Source organism: Artibeus jamaicensis, unplaced genomic scaffold (assembly GCF_021234435.1).
Source record: "Artibeus jamaicensis isolate MK-2021 breed Jamaican fruit bat unplaced genomic scaffold, CSHL_Jam_final scaffold_474, whole genome shotgun sequence".
NCBI classification, from domain to species: domain Eukaryota; kingdom Metazoa; phylum Chordata; class Mammalia; order Chiroptera; family Phyllostomidae; genus Artibeus; species Artibeus jamaicensis.
The window spans coordinates 40760634-40777803 of record NW_026522046.1 but is presented as its reverse complement, the minus strand read 5'-3'; the positions used below and the strand labels follow the sequence as shown (position 1 = coordinate 40777803).

Genomic DNA, 17170 nt, shown 5'->3' with positions numbered 1-17170 from the left:
TATGTGATGTGTTGCTGGGCCTATAGTATATAATAATGTAATGTATTGGGGAATATCAGCACAAAGGAGGTACATGGGAGCCAAGCTGTATTAAGCAAAGGAAATTACTCCAGATCATAACTGAAATACACAGAAAAAAGTGAGGAAAATCAGAAATGATAAAAAGGTTAGGATAGCAAAAGCTCTAAGTATGTACTTGTTTTTCTTTCTTCTCTAAGCTTCTTAAAATTCATAAAAGTATAGTAAGTAATAATTACAACAATATACGGTTGGGTTGAACATTTATAGATACAGTATATAAAACAGCAAGCCCATAAAAAGGACAAGAATGAACACAGTTATATATAAAAAGGGGCAACATTTTTATATGGAAAAGGGTTAGTATTCATCAGAAGTTGATTCTGATCATTCAAAGCAAATGTATGGTTGGCCCTGGAGCAAACACTAAGGAAAAATTAAAAACTATAGTGAAACATTATTAGAGAATGAAAGTGCCACACTAGAAAGTATTCACAACATGCAAAGACAGCACTAAAAAATCAAACAAAGGACTAAAGGACCACACCAAAAAAAGACACAAGAGACAGAGGAAACAATAAGTAACACGGCAGGTAGAAACATAGCCCCCACTGATTCTCGTTGTCAGTGATGATCGTGCTCTGCAAAGTCACTGCAAACACTGTATTAGCAACCACCGAACCATTGGTCCTGGGGAAATGCAGGGTCAGTGCCTGTGAGCTTCTGGTCTCCTTTCCATCAGCTGCTCAATATATAACCTTGTTTGAAGTATGTCTAGGGAAAATGCCACGTATTTTCCTTTACTCGCACACATAATGCTTCTGACACCAGATGTGTAGGTTTTTTCCCCCACTGACCAATTCTCTGACACAAGCTGGTGTCCTACAATTCAATTCAATTCCAAAACCACCCAGAGTTATCATGGACCCCACAGGTGAAGAGCTCAGTCCCAAAGGTGGCCCCCATTCCAGATGCCAATTGCACGTAGCAGGTATCCAGGTGACCTCCAACATCTGTCTGACATGGTTACAAATCAGAGGTTCCCACAACCCCCTCCTTGGTTCAGTAATTTGCTAGAGTGGCTGGCAGGGCTCTGGAAAATAGTTTACTTGCTATTGCTGATTTGTTACAGAGGACATTTTAAAGGAAACACATAAACAACCAGTTGAAGATATACATAGGACAAGGTCTGGAAGAATCCTGAGAACAGAAGTTCCTGTCCCCATGGAGTTGGGGTGCTCAGTCTCCCAGTGTGGGGATGTGTTCGCCAACCTGGAAGCTCTCCAAACCCCAATTCATTGGGATTTTATGGAATTTTCACCATGTAGGTATTGTCAATTAATAACTCAGCTTTCAGCCCCTCTCCCCTGTATGGAGTAAGGGGTAGGTCTGGAAGTTCCAAGGTTCTAATACTGGCATGCTCCATCTGGTGACCAGCCCCCCGCCCCATCCAGGAGCCACCCGAGTCCCCTCATTAGAACAAAAGACACTCCTATCACTCATGAAATCCTAGTGAATTTAGGAGCTCTGTGTCAGGAACCAGAATCAAAGACCTAATATTAGAACAAAAGATGCCTTCAGTGGGCTTACCACTTAGGAAATTACACGGTTTTTAGGAGCTCTGTGCCAGGAACCAGGGTCAGAGACAAATACGAGCAAGAACTGGGGGCAGAGGCATACACATTAGCTCAGGACATGTGTCTAATACTTACTGTTGATTCATTAACACTGGACTCACTTCCCACAGCAGTGGAACCTTCTGGATGAAGCTTATCCAACACATGTTCTCTCTGTGAGGCACATCGCAGCCTTCCTGCACTGAGGAGTCCATTTTAAACAGCAAATCACCAAGAAGAGCACAGAAAGGTAAAAAATGTGGCACTAAGTAGACGGATAAAGGACCATCGTCCACAGTCAGAGCAGCAACAAGAAGGCACATGTCGGAACACCGACTGCTCTGCGGCTCTGTGTGTGCCCGTGAACAGCTACGACAGCATCATGCGTATTGATCTTCCAGGTTACACATTGATTTTATCAAGTAGCTGAATTTGAAAATACAAAATAGCTAAATAATGAAGATTAGTGATATAGCAATCATAATTTAAGTGTGAATAAATCCAATCATAAAGCAGAGATTGTCGGACTGGAAAAAAAGATTCAACCATATGCTGAACATTTCATGTTCAAGTATACAGATTGGTTAAAAGTTAAAGGACAGAATGGGATTTATTATGCAAACAATTATCACAGGAAAGCTGGAGTGGTTACACTAATAGCATGTAAAATAGACTTTAAACAAAAATTATTCCTAGAGGTCAATAAGGACACTTTCTAATAATAAAAAGGTCAATCCATCAAGAATATACAAATATAAACATTTATATGTAAACAATAACAAAGCACCAAAATACATGAAGCTAAAACAGATAGAAATAAAACAAAAATAATTTAACCATATTAGTTAAAGACTTCGATATCCCAAACCAATAATGGTTATAACAACTAGGCCAAAGATCAACAAGGAAACAGGGGACTTGAACAACATTATAAACCAGACGCCTACCAAACTCCCCACCGGACAACAGCAGAATACAAATTCTCAGAAGTGCACAGGAAACATTCTTGGGACAAAGTAGGCTAGGACACACAACAAGCCTCAGTAAGTTAAAAAGAGAAATAACACAACGTATGTTCCCTGAATGCAATGGAGTGAAATTAGAAATTAATAACAGAAAAAAATCAGGAAACTCACAAATACGTAGAAATTGAATAACAGCCCCGTAAATAACCAATGTGTCAAAGGAGAAATCCAAAGAGAAATAATAAAATACTTCGAGATGAATGAAAATGAGACCGAAAGAGCAGAGCACATGGGATGCAGCTAAAACAGTCCTCAGACATGCACAGCTGTGAGTACCGGTAGGTCTCAAATCGGTAACTGAAGCTTCCACTTTAAGACAAGGAGGAAGAAGAGCAAACCAAGCCTAACGCAAGCAGAGTAAAGGAAATAACACATATTACGGCAGAAAGACATGAAATAGAGAGTAGAAAAACAATAGAGAAAGATCGATAAAACCAAAAGCTGATTCTTTGGAAAAAGAAAATCAACAAAACTGACAACGTTTTAGGTACCTTGATCATGAAAGAAAGAGAGAAGACTCACATTTTAGGAGCAGAAATGAAGGAGGGGACATTGCTAACAACCCATGGAAATAAAAAGAACTATAGGAAAGTACTGTGAATAACAACAATAAATTGTGTAAATTAGATGAAATGAACAAGAACTCAGAAACAGAAGAACTGAAAACTAATACCCTGAGAAGTGCAAAATGTCATTTGTATGTTAAAGAAGTTCTAAATCAGTGAGAAACATCCTGTGTTCATGGATCAGAAGACTTAATATTATTAAGAAGGCAACCCTCCCCCAATCTGTCTACATACTTATGCGACTCCTCTCAGAATCCGAGCTGACTTCCTAGGAGAGGTTGACAAGTTGACTTTAAAATTCATATGGATTAATGAGGAGTACAGAATAGCCAGAACAATCTTGAAAAACAAAAACCCAAATTTGGAAGCCTTGCACTTCCCGATATCAAAATTTACTGTAAAGCTACAGTAATCAAGACAGTGGGGGGATGGCATAAGGATAGAAAATACTGATTTATCCATGGAATAGAATTGAGAGTCCAGAAATAAACCCATACAGGTGTGGTCAATTGATTTCAACAAGGCGCTAAGACCATACAATGGGGAAAGAATAGTCTCATCAATAAATGGGGCTGGGACGACTAGAAGTCCCCATGCAAAAGGATGAAATGGGACCCCCTACCTTACATGATACCAAATACAAAAAAATAAATGGATCAAAGACCTAAATTAAGAGTGAAAGCTATAAAACTCTTAGAAGAAAATATTGGGGTATATTTTCATGACCTCAGAGTTGGCACTAGATACTAAGATATAACACTAAAAATCTAAGCAAGAAAGGACAAATAAGATAAATCTGACTTATTTGAAATTCAAAGGTTTTGTATTTCTAAGGGCACTGTCAAGAAAGGGAAAAGAAAACGAGTAGAACAGGAGAAAATATGTGCAAATCATATATGTGATAAGTGAGTTTATCTAGAATATATAAAGAATTCATATAACTCAAAAAGGAAAATAATTCAATTAAAAACTAGGCCAAAGGCTTGAAAAAATACTCCTCCAAAATATACACGAATGCACACATAAAAAAAATTATTCATCAGGGAAATGCAAATCGAAGCCTCAATGCAATGCCGTTTCAAGCCCGTGAGGATGGCTAGAATTAAAAAGTCAGATAATAACAAGTGTTGACGAGGAGAAACCACACTGCTTGACCGATGCTGGGGGGAACGTAAGATGGTGCAGCTACCTTGGGAAACAGTCTGGCATTTCTTCAGAAGTTAATCACAGAGGCACCATGACCCAGCAACTCCGCTCTTAGGTATGTATCCGCCAAAATGAAAATATTCGTCCATACACAAGAGAGTGTACTTGAGTGTTCACGGCAGCTTTGCTCACAACAGTGAACAGGTGGAAAGAACCCAAGTATCCATCAACCGATGAAGAGGTAAACAAACTGCAGTGTATCTACACAGTTGAATAAGATTTGGCCATAAAAAGGAATACACGGTGACGTGCGCTACAACATGGACGAACCTCGAACACAGACTGCACGGAGGAAGCCGTATATTTGTGATTCCATTGATGTGAAATGTCCAGACTAGGCAAAGGTGCGGACACAGAAAGTTCAGCAGCAGTTGTTGCTCAGTGCTGGGGGCAGGTGGGAGCGAGAGTGTGCAGGGCTTGCTGGGCGGGGGGGGGGCTCTAAACCTACTGTGGAGAGGGTCGCTCATGGCAGCTGACTGTCCAAACATCACTGAGTTTCAACCTGAAATGGGTGGATTGCGTGGTGTATTTAGCATGTCTCAGTGAGGCTGTTAAAAATGGCGGGGCATGACAGGAAATGCTCTGAGGGACCCACATGCTGGAGTTGTCGGCAGAATGGAGTCCTTGCTTCCAAACATTGGAATCACATTCGAGACAGCAGCTGACCAGACAAAGACTTTAACCTGGGAACTGGAATTCATGTAAAAAAAAAGAAAGAAAATGGAAGTTATAGGACTGAAAGTCACAATGGCTGGGCCCAACAGCAAATTCGAGGGAGCAAAAGGAGAGGCCGAGTGGGCAGAGGCTCCCGAGAAAGGTCAGACACAATCACAGTCCACAGCCAAATCCCACAAGGAGGGTCAGGGGTCTGGGGCCCAAGGACCCAGACGTGTAAACAGAAAGGGCTTGTGGAGCGCCCAGGAAATGTATTGTCTTGGAAGCCATGGGGAACAGGGGTAGATGCCATCTGTCCTCCCTCCTGGCGGTGCCCAGCCCAGCAAGGAGGACGCGACAGCAGCTGGGTCTGGGTGGATGGGGTGGATGGGGCAGCGAGACACAGGTAATCGGGCTCCAAGAGGTTAAGTTTTGTTATTTTACTGTTTACCTTTCCTGCTAAAGAACATCAAAATAAAAACTCCAATACGAGCAGTATCCCTAGCCTTCGGCAGGTTAGCACACCAGGAACATTATAATTGCAAGAACTGCTGGTACAAACCCCAGGCAAATGACCACAGGCTCTGCCTGCTCACTTGCAGTGACGGGAACCTCACTACCCACCAAGACCCACGCTGCTGCCCCCACAGGTCTAGGCGACCCTGATCCATACCTCTCTGTGACTCGAGTCAGTCATGCCCTTTGCACACTCTGGCACCGAGGACATCGGGTTGTCTACCACAAAAATGAGAAGTGGGACTGACCTTCGGGGGGAGACTGGGAGCTTTTAAGGTTACGACGATGGAAAATTCTTCAGGAAAGAGGTCACATCTGACGAAAATCCTCGATGCCGGGAAGCTCATGGCGTGGAGGGCAGCGGCTGAAAGCTGGAGTCCCAGTGCACCTTGGACCCGTGAGACGCTGATGCCGCTCTCAGCGCCGTTCGGAGGGACCGCCTCTGCCAGGATGTCCAGGGGGCGCAGATCTGTGTCAAGGAAATCACAGGTGGGTTATGCCAGGACATTAATGGGGTGCCCCGTGTGGCAGGCCAGGTCCCAGCATGGTGCAGAATCCTCGCAGAGCTCCAAGGGCTGGTGCGGCAGTCGTCCCAGCTTCACCACCCACCTGGGCCTGCCCGTGACCACCCCTGTGCACCCCTACAACCTGGCACTCTGCTGGCTGCACTGGGGGGCTAGGAGAACAAGTCCCAGCTGGTCCTGGCCCCAGGGAGTGCATGGTCCCCAAGGCTCACACACATAAAGCATCTGGGGACTGGGGGGTCCAGCATGGCGTCCCCAGAGGGCTCAGCAGTGTCACCATCAGCAGCCAGACTCACAGACATGACAGTGGTCACTGCAGCTGAGACTGACAGAGCAAAGAGCCACGGCCATGGCAGTGTGGGGACATTGGCTGGTCCTGTCCTTGCGGATGCTCCTGGAGTGCACCGGGACCGACACCACTCCTTGCTGGCAATGACGGACTGTTTGCAGGTTTCTGGGTGTTCATCTCAGGCCCCCTGCAGGCGGTCTGAGTTCATCTCGCCTGTGCTCAGTGCAGGCTGGTGTCACGGGGAAAGTGATCGCACTCCTGCCCCCGTGAAATCCTCCTGAGAACTCTCCTCTGTCAATGTGGACCAGGGCACATGTGATGTGTCAGAAAGGACAGCTCTGTCCCCCTGCTCTGGGGCTGAGGCACACAGCTGCCCACTGCCATCCCGTTGGATCAGACTTCAGGAGCATGGCAGACGCAGGTCCTTGCAAATCACAACAGCCCACAGGGCGATCCAGAAATCCCAGGGACACCTTCCCTCAGGGGTTGAACCAGTGATCTTTCTTGAAGCAACAAAGGCTATGGCCCGTGTGGGCTGTGGGGAGTCTTAGGTTCGCGCGCAGCCTGGGAAGGGGCCGCATGGGGACAAGGGCCATCACACCGTTTTTCGGGGAGCACAGAGCCATGCAGCAGTGCCAGTGAGAACAATGGCTGGCAACTGATGCAGGAGAGAGGGGGCTTTGAGGCCTGGGGGTCCATGCTGTCACCCTTGTCCCTCACCCCTACAGTATTCTCCAACCCAGAGTGGGGGGCTGGCGGGCTGAGCTGGGGGACCCTGCCTGCCCTGTGCCCCGCTCGGACCCACACCCAGTCCAGGCTGCCCCTGCAAGGCCAGCTCCCTGCAGAGATGAGCTGTGACCAGAAAGAGCTGTCACAGGGGGACAAGGAACGGCACACACGGCGGGCGGGCGATGACGGCTTGTCGAGCAGAAGGTACGGAGCCCAGCTGTCCCCACCAAGTCAGAGGGAGGGGGGAGGAAAGATGGCCCCGTGTCTCTGGTGCCAGGAAAGCTACCAGAGTCCTAATGAGAGATGACAAACCAGCAGCTAAAGTGGGTTGGGCGGTCAGAGTGCCAGGGACAGAAGGAAAGGTCAGATATCAGAGGGGCCAACGCTGCCCTGGAGGCACAAGCGGGGCACGCCGGAGGCTGTCAGGCTGGGGGACACGATGAAGTGGTCCACATCCAGAACGTATGAAACTCCAGCCGATAGAGAAACGTCCCCCCCAGTAGACAGCTGGATGAGACAGCACGGGAGCCCCGTGGAGAGGGGCCCGTGGGCAGCAGAGGTACAGACACCGTGTGCCCGGTCAGCCCGCTGAGAGGGAGGAATGTGGATGCTTAGAACGTGATCACACTCGCTCAGTCCCCAGTGGTCCACAGCATGCAAAGTGTGGAGCGGTGAAGCCTCGGGCACAGCAAAGGGCACTGGTGTCCTTCGGGACAGTGTGACTATCTGGGCAGAGGGACCACACAAAGACTTCGCCTGGAAAAGCACAGGGCTCGGGGTGGCACTCGAGGGTGTGGCCCTGCCCAAGACCAAGGCGGTCGACTGGCTGGCGGGGCGGTGGTGAGCAGCCCGGCCTTCGGGCCCAGCTGGACGCCAACCCAAGGCACGCAGCTGGGAGGGAGGAACTGTGTGCAGTGTGGCGGACAGTGGGACACGTAGCAGTGGGCAGCATCTGGGGACACACAGGACATGCAGGCCTGCGTGCCGTCTGGGAGGGCACACATCCAATGACCTCTGGGGAGGGCGCTGTGGGGAGAGAGGTCAAAAGCCTGCCCTGCGGTAGGAGAACTCTCACTGTTATGATTTGTGCCGCTGAAGACAAAACAGGCTGTGAGGAGACTGCGGGTAGTTCCCTGCAAAACAGCCGCTCACAGAGCAGCAGGGAAGGCCATCAGAGCATCCATCACCCAGAACATTCAGGATGTGAGTGACCAGTGACCGCCGGTTCCCCTAGTTTTTGTCCCCACTCCAGTTCAGGATCGATCAGAAAAGCCACACCTCCTCCCCTGACCAAGCGCGCACACAGGAGCCCTGATTCCGGTGCTGCCTCCAGCCGCCCTGCGCCTCAGCCTCCCTCGGGCACTCGGAACGTCCCTTTTCACTATAAACTCTCCCCTGCCCTGCCTGTCTGAGCCTCCACCAAACCCAAGTGGTGGTGAAGGACCTGCTGCAGCCAGCTCTGGGGGAGCGGCCTTGGCTTATTTCCGTTTGGGTGGTCCTCTTAAAACGGCAGTTTCAGAAATAAATAGTTGTTGCCCTCAGGTCCCTACAGTTTGGCAGGGGAGGTGGTGGCCACAGATGCACTGACTCAAAGCTGACTACACTAAGTCCTGAACCTCAAGGTCTCACGGTCCACCACTCACTGATGCTCTCTGAGTCTCAGTTTCCTTGCCTTTAAAATGGGTGGGTGGTTAGAGTAATCTAGGTTGCAGGTCCTTGCTTTTCATGATTTAGAATACTCCTTGTCAATTCCTTCTAGCCTGCAAAGTTTCTATCGAGAAATCAGCTGACAGTTTTATCAGGACTCCTTTGTGGGTAATTATCTGCTTTTCTCTTGCTGCTTTTAAGATTCTCTCCTTATCTTTAACCTTTGGAATTTTAATTATGATGTGTCTTGGTGTGGTCCTCTTTGTATTCATCTTGTTTGGGACTCTCTGTGCTTCCTGGGCTTGTGTGTCTATTTTCTTCACCAAATAGGGAAGTTTTCTTGTATTATTTTTTCAAGTAGGTCACCAGCAAAGCTATCATTTAGAATCAAAGGGCAGATAAAATGCTTACCAGACAAGGAAAGGCAGGGCTAAAGGAGTTCATCATCACCAAACCATTAATGTATGAAATGTTAAAGGGACCTATTTAGGAAAAAGAAGACCAAAACTATGAACATTAAAATGACAACAAACTCACAACTATCAGCAACTGAATCTATAAACAAACTAAGCAAACAAGCAGAACAGAAACAGAATTATAGACCTGGAGAACACTGGGACTGTGGTAGTGAGAAGGGGGGCCTGGGGGGCTGGGGGAAGGGTGAAGGGATTAAGAAGCACGAATTGGGAGTTACAGAATAGGCAGGGGCATGTTAAGAGCAAATACAGGAAACGGAGTAGCCAGAGTTTATACACATGACCCAGGGATGTGAACAAAGGAGCAGCAATTGCCAGAGGGAGTGGGGATACTGGGTGGAGAGGGGTAAAGAGGGAAAACTGGGACGATTTTAATAGCATCATCAATTAATAATTTATTTATTTATTTCTAAAAAATGGGCAGGTGGAGCCCCACCCCCCGACATCAGGAGGTGGAGAAAGAGCGGAGCCGCCTGTTGTTGGACGAGCCGAGCAGCCCACCGGAAGGACCGGAAGGAACAGCCAGGGCCATTGTCACTGTGGTAGTGTAAGCGGGAGGCTGAATCAGAGGAGGCCCTGACCCCACCCCGCTGGCACCCCCAGGGAAGGACATGGCGAGGGAATCGGGACACATGCCTCTTGCAGGAAGGGAGGGGAGGAAGGGCTGAGAGTGGAAAGGTCTGGGTACCAAGTCAGAGTCAGAAAAGTGCCTCACGGCCCCCAAAAGGAGACCCCCAAATGCAGGCACCAGGCTCCGAAGGCAGTGCGGCCAGCGGGAAGGCAGCGCCCTGGCCGTACCCCACACCTGCTGTGTGGCAGGAGGGTGAAGCCTTCGTGATGGTGAGGACCAGGCCTGACAGGAGCCTCCTGGGACTCTGGCCAGGAGCTAGGCTCTTGGGTCCCAGATTCGTGCCCTGGGGAGGCTGTCTGTGCCAGTGCCCGTGATGAGCATGGTTTTCAGGAGGGACCAGTTGCCCTCACTGAAAGCACAGGCGTGAGGCCCTCGGCCAGGTCCGACAGTCTCTGGGAAGGGGTCCCCTACTGGGGGCAGGAGGGGGGAAAGAACTAAGTGGCCAATAAAATCCTCTTCACTCTGTGGATATTGTTGATTTAAATTGTGTGCCTGGAGAGCAGGAGCAGTTTCTTTCCAAGCATTTAGGTCAGGGTGTTAGAAGAGTCACCCTCCGTGACCTCGGGTTATGGAATTCCCAAACTCAATAAACACAAACAATCAGGAAGAGGTCACAGCAGAACAAGAATCTCTGCTCAGGAAGGACACCGTGGGCAGTGCCAATGACTGGGGCAGCCAGGAAGGGGGTCTGTCATGCCTGGAACCCACAAGAGTACAAACAAATGGTGAACCCGAGGACCCACGAGGAAAACAGAAGAGCAATCCATCCTCGGAAAAGAACAACAGCAGGCAACTCACAAAAGGAGGAGCCCAGAGGGCTCACGGGCATATGGAAGAAGACTCAAGTCGTGAGAGTCGGAGAGATGCAAATCAGAACAGTAGGGAGATGCTACTTTTCTCCTATTATCCTCGTTAAAGGAGGGAAGGAAAAACACGCAGAGATGGAAAACAAACGGGAAAATGTGTCGTGTCCTGTCTGAGCGCTCAAACCTGCTTTTCTTAACTTGTTTTAAAGGAAGTCAAGGGCAGGAGATAAGGCTGGCCCTGGGCTCTGGGTGGGACCACTGGGACCCCTGGGCTCTCTGGGGATGTGGGGTAAATATGTCCACAGCCCGCAAAGACAAAGGCAGTGTGGTCATCTGGCCACTGAAGCTGCAAGGAGGCCCCGAAAGAGCAGTGATGCCCACGATAACCCAGCAAACATGGCCCAGAGCGCTCCATGAATGAAGTCCTCTGCACACACCAATAAATTTCGGTGCAAAACACCTGCTCCTTCAGTCCTGCCCCGAAGTCCGCCTCAGCATCTTAGCGTCAAAGGCTCCCAGAAATGTGCATGATCTGGTCCACAGGGTGAGACACAGGGAGGGCGGTGGCATTTGCATCCAGCTCTCCTGGGCCTCGCTGTGTCCTGCAGCCTCCCACTGACCTCTCAGGGGCTTGGTCTTCTCGACAGCCATAGAAGACGGTACCCCCCTTTTGTGTAGGGCTATGGGGGGACTGGTAATCTTATCTGGCAGGCAGAGGTTGCTCCCCAAACATGGACTGCCTCACTGAAACTGAACTAGAAAGGGACCCCCCCCATCCCTGATGACACAGCCAACCCTGCACTGGCCCACTTTTGAGGGAATTGTTAATTTCCCACCCGAGTTTGCCTGCAGGAAGGCAGGCTGCCAGGCTGGCCGAGCAGGTCTCTTGAGTAAGATCCACATGGCTGGTACAGCTGATGCGAAGTTCGCGTATGTAAATAGGGCGCCAGGGTGCCTTGATCAGCGATACAGAGAAGTCTGCACACAGAGCACGGGGAATGAGTCCATCTGCTGGCCGTGCACTTCACAGCTCAAAACCTGAACCTCCTCGCCAGCCTTGTCAAATGCTGTCCTTCAGGCCCAGTGACCCCCTGGCCTGGGGACACGCAGACATTCTGGAGACAAAAGACAGAGTGATGGAATTCAGGCTGCAGGGCAGGGGGATGATGGGGGCCCTTCAGGACAGGATGCTCCCTGGCCCTCTGGGTCCCACCCACAGAGCATGTCTCCTCCCGGACCCGCCTCTGCCAGGAGCTGAGGGGTGGGAGAGGTGAAGATGAAGGGGCAGCCCTGTCCCTGAGGACCTTTGCAATAAAAACACTGCTCCCTCCTGCCAGGCACGATCACCTGCCATCCAGCCAACTCTCCGTGTTTCCTTATCTGCCGTCCTCCTGGCAAGTGAGAACCGCAGGTGACTCCCGCTGCAAGGACCTCAGGCTGTGGGGTGTGGGAGTCAACACGCTCAGCACCTGCAGCCTTACCTGCCTTCAAACCCACTGCATGTGAACTCCCATCTCATCCACTCTATCACCCTTAAAACACGGTACGAATCCAGGAATTACAGGGTCAGAGCCACGAGCGGCCCAGAGATGGGCTCACGCAAAGCCCCGGGCTCCAGCCCAGGACTGTCCTCAGGACGGCCTTAGGGACACGTGGAAGGACGAGGGCATTTACAGTAGTAAGAGCTTCTGTCAGAAAAGGGACGTACCAGGTCAGCCATCTGAGCTTCCACTGAAGAAACTTGGAAAAGAAGAGCAAATGAAAACCCGGGGAGCAAAAGAAGAACAAGGGCAGAAACCAAGGTCAAGGTCACTAGAAACAAGAGAAAAGTCAGTGAAATCAAAGCTGGTTCTTTGAGAAGATCGATGTAATTGATAAACTTCCAGCCAGGCTGACCAGGGAAAATACTGGAAAGATTAATTTATCAATATCAATGAAAAATAGTGGATATTACTGACCATTTTTCAGAAATTAAAAGGACAATGAGGGAAGCCTACACACAGCATTAGGTTTATTATTCAGAACCTTAAAGGAAATGAATCCACTCCTCACCGACACAAACTATCAAAACTCATTAAATAAGAATCAGATACCTGGGTGGTCTGATATCTATGGAAGAAAACTCCAGTTTCTTAGAAAATTTTACCAAACGTTCAAAGACAAAGTGCCAATTTGACACCACTTCTGATAGCAAAGAGGGGAGGAGGGGCCGCTTGCTGGCTGCTTGCATGAGGGCAGGGTCATCACAGCCACCGACATCACAGCCATGACATCACAGCCACCGGCATCACAGCCACAACATCACAGCCATGACATCACAGCCACCGGCGTCACAGCCGAGGAAAACTGCAGGCCAGCTCCCTCATGAATACTGTCATGAAAATCTTGAGTAAAATACTAGCAAATCAAGTCCAGCAACATACAAAAAGGACGACACGTCACGCCCAGGGGGCTTACTCCGGAACTCAGGACCGCTTCCACACTCAGAAATCAGTGAACGTGTGCACAATAGCTTCACAATTTTCCATAAATCTATAACTATTTCAGAATGAATAATTAAAAAAATCAGTTAATGTAATTCACCATATTAATGGACTTGAAAAAGAACAGTCTATGATACAAAAACGCATTTTGTGAAATCCAGCATCTGTACTTGGTCCCTCAGCAATAAAAGGAAACTTCCGGAAAACACTGCAGCTAACACGGTTCGTGAGGGCAAGACTGAACTGTCCCCAAGTTCAGGCACAGGTGAGGGATCTGCCCACGAGGAGGTCCTGGGAGAAATGACACCCTAGAAGTCATGAGCACCCTGGCTCCAGATTTGGTCTCCGAATGCCGTCATCCACTAAAAGGGACCAGTGCTCCCGGCAGAAGTGGCTGATTCCAGGGAGTGTGGAGGAAATTCGAGGTGAGCTCGCACCCGAAATGAGGCGTCAGGGAGAGGCGGGGCGCCCAAGGGGCCCAGGAGACGAACGAAGGAGCTACCACCAGTCCAAGTTGGGACGATCTGAATAACTAAATTAGAAACTGATAATATTGTCATAGAACTCAATAAAATATGTTTTTAAAAATATTTTATTCATTTATTTTTTGAGAGAGGGGAAGGGAGGGAGAAAGAGGGAGAGAAACATCAGGGTGCGGCTGCCCCCAATTCCCGGTGACCCTTTGGTTCTCAGGCTGGCGCTCAATCCATTGAGCCACCCCAGCCAGGGCAAAATAGACACTCTAGTCCATATTGAAATAAGTAATAGAACGAATTAAAAAATGGAGGACAAGGGACAACTCCTTCTTACAGAAGAATTGTAACTAGTAGCCTGTGATGACAGCCTGTGGAGGGAGAAGGACCACCCTAAAAACACCGCAGGGACAGTGGCTGCAGGGACAGCGGCTGCAGTCACTGTCCCCAGACAGTGCTGAAGCCATTGAGCAGACATTTCGGTAGAAACAGGGTGTTTGCAAAGCCCTGCACAACCTCCCCCAAATGTATACTCATTGCAAAGAGGAGAATGGTCACGTTCCCAGAGATAACACACACAGACAGCCCGTGCCCCTGCCTCGCTGGACACATGACTTCTATGAGGTTCTGCCCCCAAACAGAGCAGCCCTGGTAACTGTGAAAAGAACATCAGACAAACCCAAACTGAGAGTCGTTCAGCAGCATCCCTGACCAGTGCTCCCCAGCAGTGTGGAAGTGGAGGAGCACGTGGAAATGAGCGACGCCCTGGGTGGGAGAGGAAGACCTGAACACAGCCATGCCGGGTCAGGGAGCAGGGGGCGGGCATTCATGAGAAAAGGTGAACCCGGTAGAGTCCATCCTCTAGTGAGTAGTGAGGTACTGAAGTGGTTTCTGAAATTTGGTAATTGATCTACCGTTATGTAAGAAGGCAAGGGGTGTATGTAAATTCCCTGTACTTTTTTATAATTATTTGCTCAAATAAACTGTGTTTAAAAAATCAAGCTGTTCCTGGACAAGCAGAAGTCGTGTGCATGCCGCTGAACACGTCACGCCACATGCTGCCTGCGCCCCGCCCTGCACCTGCTGCAGACCCACGGCCCCGAGAAAGGAGCCCCACCCAAGCTCTCCTTCCATCCCTGGCTCTGACACTGTGTCTGCTTCAGAGCTGGTGCTTGTGATGGGCTGCATCCTGTCCCCAAAATGTTGCTGGGGCCCTCACCCTGGGACCTGTGAATGTGACCTTGTTTGGAAGTAGGGTCTTCTCAGGTGCAACCAAGTGAAAATCAGGTCACTATGGCAGGTCCTAATCCAGTATGACTTTGGTCCTCATAAAAGGGGGACATTTGGACACAGAGAGGCACACAGAGGGAGGGCCTTGTGAAAAGGGAGGTCGAGATTGGGCGCTGCTTCTATAAGCCAAGGAACCCACAGATGGCCTGCAGCCACCCGGAGCTGGGCAGAGCCGGGGCAGATTCTCCTCTCAGCCGCGGAACCAATTCTGCGGACACCCTGACCTCCGACTTCCGGACCCCAGACTATGACAAAACACACTTCTGTGTGTGAGGCCAGCTGGCTGCGGTGCTTTGTTATGGCGGCCCCAGGCTACACAGCGTGACTCACATTGTCTTAACCAAATAAGCTTCCAACCACCAGGCACATGACCTGGCGCCGCCAGCAGGGCACCCACCACAGGGCTGCAGGACCAGGGACCTCAACTTAGCACAACACAGACCGGGTTCTGCCCTAGTCCCCAGGGGTCCTGCTAAGAAACGAGGCAACCTACACCCCACCCCAAGGTTTCCTTCTGGCACTGAAAATGGGCAAGCACACCCAGGCCAATTCTAAGAATTTCGTGAGCTGAGCAATGACTCCTGGGGCTAAAACACCTGCTGCTTCCTCTCCAGGGTCCGCCCTCACCAGCAACAAGGAAGAGGCACGTGAGCCCGTGGCTGGGACAACACACAAACCCAGGGAGGGGTATAAAAGGTGAACAGCCCCAGCTTCTCACACACTCACTCATTCTCACACACTCACACTCTCACACACTACACCCAGCTCACCTCCAGCCCCACCCCTATACCATGGCTGCCTCCACCCTGTCAGTCTGCTCCAGCGACCTGCGCTATGGCAGCCGCATCTGCCTGCCTGGTTCCAGTGACTCTTGCATCGACTCCTGCCAGGTGGACGACTGTCCAGAGAGCTGCTGTGAGCCCTCCTGCTGTGCCCCCAGCTGCTGCCAGTCCACCTGCTGTGCCCCCAGCTGCTGCCAGTCCACCTGCTGTGTCCCCAGCTGCTGCCAGTCCACCTGCTGTGTCCCCAGCTGCTGCCAGTCCACCTGCTGTGCCCCCAGCTGCTGCCAGTCTACCCCCAGCTGCTGTGCCCTCATCCCCACACAGACCCTCATCTGCACCCCAGTGAGCTGTGTGTCCAGCCCCTGCTGCCAGGTGGCCTGTGGGCCCAGCCCCTGCCAATCAGCCTGCACCAGCTCCTGCACACCCTTGTGCTGCCAGCAATCTAGCTGCCAGCCCTCCTGCTGCACCTCCTCCCCCTGCCAACAGGACTGCTGTGTGCCTGTCTGCTGCAAGCCTGTCTGCTGCACACCTGTCTGCTGCACTCCTGTCTGCTGCAAGCCTGTCTGCTGCACACCTGTCTGCTGTAAGCCTGTCTGCTGCAAGCCCGTGTGCTGTGTGCCTATCTGCTCTGGGGCTGCCCCCTGCCCAGCCCCCTCCTGCTGCCAGCCCACCCCCTGCCCCTCGTCCTGCTGCAGACCCTCCTCCTCTGTGTCCCTCATCTGCCGCCCTGTGTGCAGACCTGCCTGCTGTGTGCCCATCTCCTCCTGCTGTGCCCCCTCCTGCTGCTAGCCCAGGTGCTGCTGCCTGGCCTCCTACCTGTCCTTTATCTGCTGCCCCATCCAGCCTGCTATGTCCCTGCCTTGGCCCTAAAGTCCTGCTGCTGACTGGGCACATCTTCCCAGGGCAGCCAGGCTCAGGCTTCACCCCTGTGACTGTGGGTCTCCCCACCACCCCTCAGTCTGGGCCTGAGCCATGTCAGAAGGTTGCCCTCACTGGGGTCAGGGTCAGGTCCCACTTGGAAGCTGACTGCCATGCCCTGCAAAGCTCTGGCACTTGGACAATTTCCTGAGCTGGACGGTGTAGAAGAACCAAATGATCATACTCAATGCTACAGTTTCTGAGTGGTGCCTAGGTAGTCCTCATGGCAGTGGTCCGTCCGTATGTCCCACCCTCAAGAGAACCAGATCAGCCTCCATCAGTCTCTGACTGCGCCCAGGCTCAGGTCTGGATGTACTTGAGCCAAGTGACCAATAAACACCCCTAAACTGAGAGTACTGCACTCATGGCCACGTGTCTTTGTTGCCATTTCTCAGCTTGACCACACATTTACCTCTGCCCTTTGCACATCAAACTGTCATCCAGCAGGGCCCCGTGTGGTTTCCTGTGACCTCCAGGTTTCCAAGGGACAGGTTTCACAGGTCTTTGGCCATTTGGGGCCA

At 50.5% G+C, this 17170-nt stretch overlaps 2 protein-coding genes across 2 annotated transcripts in view; one reads left to right on the top strand and one right to left on the bottom strand.

Moving 5' to 3' along the window:
• The window catches only part of TSPEAR (thrombospondin type laminin G domain and EAR repeats), a 40215-nt gene extending 34252 nt beyond the window's left edge, over positions 1 to 5963 (bottom strand). The window contains exon 1 of the mRNA XM_037158219.2: positions 5850 to 5963. Coding sequence (XP_037014114.2) covers positions 5850 to 5948 — 99 coding nt within the window. The 5' untranslated portion in view covers positions 5949 to 5963. The remainder of the gene's footprint in view (positions 1 to 5849) is intronic.
• A 9777-nt stretch (positions 5964 to 15740) lies between these two features.
• LOC119058784 (keratin-associated protein 10-12-like) lies at positions 15741 to 16520 on the top strand. The gene is made up of 2 exons (XM_037158227.2): positions 15741 to 15918; positions 16075 to 16520. The coding sequence occupies exons 1-2, from the start codon at positions 15741 to 15743 to the stop codon at positions 16518 to 16520; spliced, it is 624 nt and encodes a 207-aa protein (XP_037014122.2).
• Positions 16521 to 17170: the final 650 nt, after the last annotated feature.

Bases quoted from the DNA above. Each gene is read 5' to 3' on its own strand.
- LOC119058784 (XM_037158227.2), top strand. From the start codon at position 15,741: ATGGCTGCCTCCACCCTGTCAGTCTGCTCCAGCGACCTGCGCTATGGC. The intron at 15,919-16,074 runs GCTGCTGCCAGT...TCTGCACCCCAG, and splicing joins GTCCACCTGCTGTGCCCCCA to TGAGCTGTGTGTCCAGCCCC.